General features: G+C 35.8%; 1 protein-coding gene across 1 annotated transcript; it reads right to left on the reverse strand.

Annotated features, from left to right (window-relative positions):
- Window positions 1–3,389: 3,389 nt before the first annotated feature.
- Window positions 3,390–7,500, reverse strand: LOC132315932 (uncharacterized protein At5g39570). Its single transcript, XM_059814381.1, has 2 exons — window positions 6,057–7,500; window positions 3,390–3,667 (listed from the first exon to the last, which is right to left on the reverse strand). Exons 1-2 carry the CDS (start codon window positions 7,434–7,436, stop codon window positions 3,584–3,586), a joined length of 1,464 nt encoding a protein of 487 aa, XP_059670364.1. The 5' UTR covers window positions 7,437–7,500; the 3' UTR covers window positions 3,390–3,583.
- Window positions 7,501–10,867: the final 3,367 nt, after the last annotated feature.

The raw sequence follows: 10,867 nt of genomic DNA on the forward strand, positions 1-10,867 counted from the left end.
CTCTACTAAGATTCTGTTCTTGGGTTGGCTTGTGTACTCCATGGATTTTGCCAGCAAGCACTCTTGACTCTTATGTTCTTGCTTTTTCTGCTGGCCTTTTCTCCTATACATGGTACTGCAAAGGGGTGTTCAAAAAATCCGGTAAACCGAAAAAACCGGACCGGATCGGACTAAAATGAGCAGTTTGGACTAGTTGCATAGCAATTTGGTCCAATCGTGGATCCAAAATTATGAAACCATAATTTTTTGGTTAGTTCGGTCCTAGTTTAGGGTCACCAGCCCGGACCGAACCATTATATATCTTTTATATATATATATATATATATTCTTTTCAACTTCATAGTGATTAGTGAACTAAGTCTATATGTTTTTAGCCATGGCAAGAAATAATTATGATAGCTGGAGACTTCAAACATTAGTCATTCTATACTTATCTCTCTTGTTTTTTGAAATTTTGAGTTAATTTTTTTTTTTCTTTTCCCAATAAAATGGTAAATAGGGAATGCTGTATTTTTTTCCTTATGGTCATCTGGACACTGTCTGTTTGTTTCTTTTACAGTGCCTCATATTATTAACAATGCATGTGTAATTGTCATCTGATCACTGTCGGTTCTCAAATATATTATATACAAGGAAAAATAAGAGATTTTGTTCAGTCTGATTTCAAAAATAGTGAAACTGTTATAAATGGTTTGGTTCCAAAAAAAACTCGCAATCCGATCAATCCGAACCGTGTGCACCCCTAGTACTGCATTTGTAACATAGATACAGAGAATTTGATTCCAACCCATCAATGCTCGGTTGTGTGGAATTGGTGCTTTGAAATTGAAATTGGAAAAAATTTAGTTCCAAAGTACCAATTTTTATACAACCGAACATAGCATTTGTTTTGTGCCAGAGTGAATCCAACCTATCTTCCGACTTCTGTAGCTTTCTCAAACACACCACATTTCTCGTTCGTATTTCCCGAGCTACGAAAGCAACAAGGAGCTCAGCCAGAATCAAGACTTGACAGCGTAACTATGTTCTTGAAGATATGTTGCTGCTTTCTGTTATGATACATCATCCACGGAAACCTCTAAGGCTCTTACACATGACTTTCAAAATTCAAACTTTTGATAACAAATCCCTGGAAACCTCTTACATGCCTCGTAAGCTTTCAAACTCATTGATAACAAAATCGGTTATGGATTCATTCAGAAAATATTTGTGGGATTATCCGATCAGATCGGATTGAGTAATTGCTTATCGAATTTGGATCGGGTGACCCGTTTACAGGTGTAGTTGTTATGCTTGTATAACTCTTTATGGTTAATGCTATCTTTCATAGTCTTTTCAAAACACTGGGAAACTTAAAATAGGAATGTAATGGTTCTGTCATTCGCAAAATTTAGTTTCAAGGAACTCATTTTCACTTTTGGTTATATACCATGGAAAAAAGAAAAAAAATATGAGTGGAGAAACTTTTTATTTTTAGTGTTGCTATTGCTTTATTATTATTATTATTATTATTATTATTATTCTAAAGTTTGACTCCTCTTGGGGCTATTGCTAATGGTAAACAAGTTCAAATACTATCATCACACTGAGTTCGCTCCCCTTACTACATTGTGTTCTCTTCCTCTTTCTACCAGTCCCTTCATTACCGCACAAACCAAGACCCCAAGCGACAAATCCATCACTTCGTATCCCTGAATTATTACCACAACTCCTTGTAGTCTACGAACAGACATGGCAAAACAAAAAATTTGTATATGTCCATGAATCAGTACGACGACTCCTTGCTGCTTCTGGTACATGATTTGGGAATAGGGCCGATTATATGTTGTATATTTACAGACCTCTTCAGACAAATTAACAAAACACATAGAATTATATTGAACCTCTGTGTAATTATTCTTGTGAATTTTGCGTTAAGCTTTTTCCCATGTAGGGAGACCAGGCGAGTTTCAGGTTTGTATAGTCAAAGTAAGGCTCAAAGTAAGGTTAAATGGTAATTTTGTTTTCCGTTAACGCCTCCTTAACTGTTTGTCACTAAATGCAACAAAATAATAGTTTAGGGAGTTTACTTACTTCAGGAATATCTTGCAATCCGGTCATAATTTGCAATCTGATCATAATTTAGGGAGGTTTAATGCAGTTAACCCTATGATTTAGAAACATGTGATGAAGTCTGTACGAGGTCATGCAGACTGTAGTGATTGAATCGCTTCAATCTCCAAACTGAATCATGATTCATTTTTTTCCTTTTGTAATAAACCTTTAAAAGAGTGTACATTAAGATTTATTATTCTAATTTTGGGGGGTTCAACCTCCAAAGAAACCCGAGTAAAGGACCACCTACAAATTTGTCGCAAAAACCTCCAAAATGTAAATATTTATATTGTCTTATTTATTCCCCCAAGTGTCATATTCGCAAAATAAATCTTATACGAAATTTACAATACTTTGATTTGTGAATAAAATTCAAGTGGAAGTAATTTTTTAAATAGTCAAAACTTGGGAAGGTTTGGTGGTTGCTTAATATTTAATTGCGATGATTTTTTGTTTTTCTCGTGTTACCAAATGGGCAGCTTAGATTTAAAATTGGAGAAAAGAAAAAAAAAAATAATTAAAATTAAAAAAAAATTAATTAATTAAAACTTGAAACTAAACTTCCTCAAGTATCAAATTCAAGTCAGCCTCAAATATCAAATTCAAGTCAGCCACCCAGTACTCCAAACCCACAATTTTTTATTTTTTATTTGTTTCTCGGGTGGAATATCTTATAAATGTCACCTACACATCAGATGATGAGTTATTCAAACGTTGGAAATACACACAACATACTTCTTCACCATTGCCACTTTCCGGACATCCTTTTTGGTAAAAACCATTGAAGCAGAACTTGACGGTCCATCCCACAGTGGCCCCTCTTCAATCTCTACTACCTTGAAGAGTACAATGAGAAACGGAAAACCCAGATTTGAGGAATCCGACTCCGCGCTCATCTCCACGGAGCACTGGTTTTCCCGTGAAAGCATGTACCACGAGAAGCTCCGCCTAGTAGGTTGCCGTCTCGTGGACATCACTGACCTTCCAATGTACTTGTAGATCAACAGCTTGAAAAACTACTAGGGGCACGACATTTCTCACAAACTTTTGCACCATCCCATTTGAAAATGGGAAATGGAATGAGGGTGGAAACTTTCCGAAGACAAGACCAGGAAATTTCTTCTCAAAAACACAAATGATGGAGAAAGAGCACTTCACAACACATCCATACAATTTATTTTGAGAGAAAGACAGAGAGAGAGAGTTCCCAACAATTCTGAACCATATCAAACCAATGTACATTGTGTGATAAATTACCAGCTAACACCAACCAAAAACAATATTTAGCATATGCATTAAAGACACAAAAAGCCAGATATTTTAGAATATTATTATAACAATCCAATAAAGTTTCAACACATACCACACATGCTATGGTTTTATGTGTTTTTAGCGCACACCATAAAAATCCAAGCCAAAGGAGAAAACATGCCTTTATTTAGTAGCTTAATATGGCACGAATCCATTCAGAAAGCATCCAGCAATCCACTTAATCATCATAGGTTTCACGGTGGTGGTGATGGTGCTTATGGCGGTGCTTCTTCTTCTCATCGTCATCAGAATCGTTATCTCCCTGCAAAATTTAATAAATAAGATGAGGCAATGTAAATATATATTATAAAAAGATAAATAACAAGTAAAACACGACGTTGCAGTCTATCTTTTTTTACCATAAACAGAGTGACAATGGTTCTATAGGTCCATTGGCCATGCTGAAATAATTAGTTCCATAAAATGAAGGCAATTACATATGTAATGTTTTAAATCAACACGGAAATTGACAGCTTACATTAAACACACAAGATTTGGAGGAAAAAGAATCATATCCGTAGCAAGTGAAATAATTATAGGTTTTCGCAAGACATCTCAAAAATATGTGGGCAATATATATGTATACATTATACATACATATATATATATATATATATATATATATATATATGTGTGTGTGTGTGTATATATAATGGAACCTTTTAAATCAACACGGAAATTGACAGCTTACATTAAACACTCAAGATTTGGAGGAAAAACAATCATATCCGTAGCAAGTGAAATGAATATAGGTTTTCGCAAGACATCTCAAATACGTGGGCAATATATATATATATATATATATATATATATATTTGCCTAATTGGTACTCAAACATATGCCTCATTGAGTCTTGAACCCCTGACCTCTCTTTTAGAAGTAAGGGCCTGATGATACCACTAGGCCACTAGCCCATTGGTTGATTTATATGTCGATACATACTGTGCTCCAACAAAGAAGCTCAAAGCCCATGCCATGAATTAAGAATTGCTTGGGGATGCAGAATTGAGGCAGAAAGGCTCTGAACTAGACATTATTATTGTGACGTCCCACATCGCCTGCATAAGTTCTTGGCACTTATAAGGGGATGCATCCTACCTATATAGCCGCATTTTCAAAAAATGCGAAGGTCAAGAGGGCGCAAAGAGAACAGACTCTACTTGGCGTGGGTCGGGTCCAGACAACTATGCTCTAAAGAGGCATGTTGTTGATACAATGCTATCTACTCTAGAGCTATAACAGAGTTAACAAGTCCCATCTCATATTGAAGGAATTATTAAGATGTGCATGGGTTGAGCTTTGCACCCAGAAAACTTATGTTCCCATCTCTCTCATTTAAACTCAAAGAAGTATGTATATCCCCATTAAATGTTAGTTGAAATGTGCAGCATAGGGATTCTAGAGTTCCATCCTAGATTTTTTTTTTTTGAAAAGTAAGATTGTATTAGAAAGCGTTCAAGAGGGGAACGCATCCTACAAAGCTACACAAAAGTCAAATAGGGCCTCTAAAGACTTCTATACGAGTTTTAATCATATAGATTCTCCATTCCTCAGCAAGATGACACACGTGCATGCTCCCCGTTATACCATTTTATATACATTTCCACACACAGGCAAAAGAAAATTGACCATAATTAATTCATCAATGCTTTAATTAAACTTCCTACTAAAATAAAAATGCTAAAGAATCAGCCAAGTTTGAGTTAACTCAGTCAAGTTGAATTCGAATCAAAGGGGAACCATCTGATTGCCAGGACACGGTATAAAAACTTGAGTCTCATCTTGATCCTGTTGATCATATTGACCACGCATTGCGATCATAAATTCAAATTGCACTATTTGTTTACCTAACAATAATTGTTCAGAAGTACCAATTGAGATATAACAGTAATCAGGGTTGTTGATTTTTTTTCCCGATTACCATTGAACCACTCAAAACTCAAGGACAAACATATTTTGATCCACTATGAATGTTTCTGGATCTGGCAGGTACATGGTTTATCAACAGTATATGGAAGATTTCAACAAGGTCTTCTTCAATTGTCTAGAACCCATCTAATCCATAGGACTGTTTTCTAAACTTCCAATTGGGCGCTAACATGAGGTTCATCTATAATATACTCTTGAATTCATTTTGTTTTAAGGCCACAGTCACACTAAAACTACTGTCGTGACTTTGGCGACCAGCTTCACTCCAGCCACATCAGTCTTAGGCAGCAAAAATGCTAGACTCAAGGCTATGGCTTCTTCCATCACATCAAAGATAATCAGTAGTTCTTTTCGCAATCCAATCCCATATGTAGGCTTCAACTTAAACAAGACATGTGCAGTCTCTCTTCGGAGTAGACGAATGAACTTTATATAATTCTATCAATGGTACTGCAATTTCTTATAATCTAGCTAATTTTTTTTCAAAATTATCAACCAACTAGAGGTGCAATGGTAACGAAGCTCGTTCAACTTATGGATTCAGTAATTCACAATATAAAATGATCACTACGAAACGAAGCTACATTATACTGTGCCAAACTATAAAAATTATATTAACATAATATTTGCAACAATCAAAGCAGGAAACTAGTAAGATCATAAAACTTATATAATTTGCAATAAATTTGATCAATCAAATGAATAAAAAGGGTTGTGCTCACATATTTCTTGCGGCCATAGCTCCCTTCCTCATCGCCGCTGCCACGACTCTCGTAACTAGGCTTGCGGTACCCTTCCTCCTCAGACCGCCCATAACTTGGCCTCTCTTCCTCAGGCTTGCGGTACCCTTCCTCCTCAGACCGCCCATAACTTGGCCTCTCTTCCCTCCCATAAGAGGGTGCCTCATACTCGGTCCTCTCGGGTTTGCCACCATACCCGTACCCACCAACCTGCTGCTCCTCCCCGTAGCTCGGTTTCCGATCATACCCGGTTCCATACTCCGAGCTGGGCACCTCCTCAGGCCTCCTCCCATGACCAGATCCGTATCCAGAACCGGTCTCAAATTCACTCTGCCGACCATGCCCAGATCCGTATTCCGAACTGGGCTTCTCATACTCACTCTTCCGTTCATATCCAGATCCATACACCGAGCTGGGTTCCTCAAACTCAGTCTTCCGTCCATATCCAGATCCATACTCCGAGCTGGGTTCCTCAAACTCAGTCTTCCGTCCATATTCAGAGCTGGGCTCCTCAAACTCAGTCTTCCGTCCATATCCAGATCCATATTCAGAGCTGGGCTCCTCAAACTCAGTCTTCCGTCCATATCCAGACCCGTACTCCGAACTGGGCTTCTCATACCCACCTTTCCGACCATGCCCAGATCCATATTCCGAACTGGGTTCGTCAAACTCACTCTTCCGTCCATACCCAGAGCCATATTCCGAGGTGGGTACGTCCGACTCCGGCCTCCGCCTATGCCCAGATCCAAACTCCGGCCTGGGCTGTTCATACTCGCTCTTCCGACCATACCCAGATCCATACTCCGAACTGGGTTGCTCAAACTCAGGCCTCCGGACATGCCCAGAACCGTATCCCGGTCCCTCCGGTTCCGGCCTCCGGCCATACCCACCCCCAAATTCCGAATCTGGTGTTCCAGATCCGAACCCGGGACCACCAAACTCACCACCCCCACCGGGACCACCAAACTCACCTTCCCCACCAGGCCGGTTCATCCCTGGCTGAAACCCATATGCGGGCTGAGGCTTCTCGTACCCACCGCCACCACCGAACCCTTCCTTCGGTGGCCCGCCGTAGGCTGGACCGGGTCGGTGGGTGGGTCGGGCGTAGCTCTTGTACTCGTTATCCTGAGCATCGTCGCCGTAGGCAGATGGCTCGGCGGAGGAGGTGTACTGTGGGCGATCGTAGTCGAAGTCATCGGAGGTCGATGAGGTGTTGGGGTAACAGATGTCCTCCGTCGGCTCAAGAGGGCGGCCGTAAGTTATGGAAATGTCGTATCCGCCGCCGTAAGGGGTTGGATCGAACTCGTCGAAGTCGGTGACGTCGTCACCGGCGTCGTGGTGACCTTTGGCGAAGTACGACATCGTTTCGACGTTGGCTGGTTAGTATAGATGATCTGTTTGCTTGCTAGATCAGGGATATGAGGACCACTATATAGTGGATTTGAGTGCAAATCTGATACCAGTGAAACGGTGTCGCGTTTTCAGATATTTGTGCTATTGACGAAACGTGTCGACATTGTGTCGGTAGTTTTGAATCTCAAATTTAGACTTACAAAAATGCCCTTGGATCTGTGCAGAATATCGAAGCTGGTACACAGTGAGTGTATGGGCTTTGCACGTCCAATTATTCGACCGACCAAAATTTATGGGCGTTTTTCTTCCACGCACGTTAATATGTGTGCCGTGGACCCGGACACTTAAATGAATTGGAAGTAGACTTTTTTTTTTTCTTTTTTTTTTTTGTTAGAAGGTTAGCTTTTTGGTTTTTTTTTTAATTTTATTTGCGAAAAACTTAGACGCATTTTGCTCCTTCTCATGTTCATACTTTTAACATCTATTTTAAAATTTAGAAGGTAAATGAGATACAACTCCTATACAAAGTACTTAATTTTTTTCTTTTTGGGAAGATAAGTGGGAGGAAATTTGTTAATATAAAATTGTGGAAGGAAATGAAAGAAAATGAAAAGTAAAAGAAGGATCTACTAAAAGAAAATGAACAGTTCCATGGACACCAACCCCTGGTTCGTGCCTTTATAATGTATGTGATAATTTTTTTATTATATGAAAAAAAATTATACAATATTTCCTAAATTTTGTTTTTTCTAAAATTATTTCTTTATTTTTTCTTTTACTCTTCAAAATTTTTAAATTTTTTTAAAAGAAAAGTTAAATTTTCTTTCCTCAATTGAAATCTCAACTTTTTCCTTTTAAAGTTCTTTCATTTTTTTTCTTTATCTTTTTTTAGTTCTACTTATTAAAATTCTCTTTTTAACGTGCATATTTGAATAATTTTCTTCTTCTTCTTCTTCTTATTTTATATTTTATATTTGTTATGTTATATATATATTGCACAGTTCTTTTTAGCGAGTAATTTTATTTTTACTAATTGGACAATAGTTTAATTGGTACAAGTCCTTATATCTAAATAAAAAATTAGGTGCTCGAACATCAATGAAGCAATTTAATGAATTTGTCTAGACTGAAATCAACTATTAAAGAGAAACTATCAATATTCATCTATTATGCTATCATTTTGGCTATGAATAAACTAATAACAACGATGGCAACCAACTATGACGGTTGCTTCTCTCTTATTTTTTGGTTTTGTTTGACAATTATTATCTTATACGGATGATAAGGCCGGCTGTGAGCATAGGCAATCCATCCAATTTAGAATGGCCTCAAATTTAGGCTATTATTAAGGCCCAATCAATAAAAAGACTTCAAAATTTTAAATTTTCTTATATAAGTTATATTATAATTGTTTCTAAATTTAGATTTGTGATTTTATATTGAATTATGTGATTGCTTATTTGTCACTTTATTTAGCTGATTTGATTTGTGTATTTTAGTATAGGAAAAAAGAAAAAATGCTAAAACTTATTATTATAGAATCCAAACCCAAATTTAACTCAATAACTTCCAAACCCAATTTTAACTCAATAATTTGAATTCAATTCTACCTATATATATGTTCTATTAAATCTTCAAATAATTAAAACTAGAAGTTAATTTTTTTTACAATGTATGATTGATCTTTTTCTCATAAATAAGAATCCTAATTTACATAATTTACTTAAAAAATTTTATAATTATACTTTGATCTGATATTTTATGATTCTCCGGTGAATTTTTGGAGTACTAGGCTTCAACTCTTTGCACCTACTAATCTAACTTCTAACTCTTATATATATATATATATATATATATATATATGTAAAGTAAATATTAATAGAGAAAGAAACCAGTGTATTGTTTGTTCTTACCTTTTCATTCAATTCTCAATTTGTTTAGCTTGTTTAAAATAATAAATACAAATTTATAAAAGAATAAAGTGTAATATGTATTAAAAAATAAATAAAAGAGCATTCATGTCTTTTTGGTATCACCACGGTTTTAATTAGACATGTGTAGTGGGAAATGTTGGGGTGAGTCAGAAAAGTTTGGGTAGAACCGGATAGGTAAGCATCCTATAGTAAGAGGAGTAGTTATGAACCCCAATCTTCACGGGGGTGATGAAGGGAGGGCCCCAATTCGTAGAAAAAAACCCACAACCCCTTGGGGTTATTCCGCACTTGGAAGAAGGAGTAGAAAAAGGAATAATTATATTGATAATTTTCTACTCTTTCCTAATATCATTAAAAACTAATCAATATAGAAATTTAATAATATGCCAAAAAAAATTATATTCTAAAATAATTTTTTTATTCTCTATCTTTTTCTCTCTCTTCCTCATTCACGTTTTTTTAATTAAACTCTTAACTAATACGTATGTATTGCCCCCAAAGATTTATATCTCTTATATATATATATATATATATAGACACTTGATCTCTGTCTGCTTATAGGGCAAGAAAACTAATCTACATTTTCTATATATACCGTTAGATTAAATCTAACGGTCATTTTTTTAAACCCGCCTATGGTATTTCTTTTTAACACAAAATCACTCCGACCCTATTTTTTGTTTCTATATTTAATTTTACCATTATCACCTACTATAACAATAAAAGGTAATTATCAAAATAAAAATAGAAACTTTTGAAAAAAAATAATACCAGTATATTTTACTAAAAAATTGTTTTATTTAGATATTTTTTGAAAGAAAAACAATACACGTATCTTTCAATTTTGCAACAACAGTATGATATTATAGCATTTTCCTAAAAAGCATCTTATTGTTCTCAGTATAAGTAAATTAATATACTTTTCTAGTATAAGTAAATTTACCACTTTTGGAATATCGAATTGATTAATTGGAATTGAAATTGAAGAAAAATTTATTTAAATTTTGAATAAAATTTTTTTCTATTTCAATTTGAAGTTGGGCATTTGGTGAAATTCATTATTTAATCTGTGACTTTGTGAGTTTGATTATTGGATGATGATGATGTACTGATTATGGTGGGACTGTAGAATCCACGTAAGAAACAACAAGGTAATAAAAAAAAAATAGGTGAAGCTCTTCTCACAACCTTATCCACGGAGAGTAATCATTTGTCCACACTTTTGTCCATAGATACAAATTGAACGCGTGAAGAAATGGAGAAAGAGTTGATGCGTAAGTGGTAATGGTAAAATAAAATATATAAATTAAAAACAGGATGACAGAGGTTTTGTGTTAAAAGGAAAGGACAAAGGTGAGGTTTGAAAAATGACCGTTAGATTAATTTAATGATCTATATAAAAAGTGTGGATTAATTTTCTTACTTCAGACATCAGAACTCTCCCTCTCCCTCTCTCTCTCTCTCTCTCTCTCTCTCTCTCTCTCTCTATATATATATATATATATA

This window comes from Cornus florida, unplaced genomic scaffold (genome assembly GCF_030987335.1).
Source record: "Cornus florida cultivar Cherokee Brave unplaced genomic scaffold, ASM3098733v1 CherokeeBrave_3.0.0_Hap2_Chr07, whole genome shotgun sequence".
NCBI lineage: Eukaryota > Viridiplantae > Streptophyta > Magnoliopsida > Cornales > Cornaceae > Cornus > Cornus florida.

What these genes read in the sequence shown, in the direction of transcription:
- LOC132315932 (XM_059814381.1), bottom strand. Translation starts at nt 7,436, where the DNA reads ATGTCGTACTTCGCCAAAGGTCACCACGACGCCGGTGACGACGTCACC. An exon ending in GCTATGGCCGCAAGAAATAT is followed by an intron (nt 3,668 to 6,056) that starts GTGAGCACAACC and finishes TAAATTTTGCAG; the next exon opens with GGAGATAACGATTCTGATGA.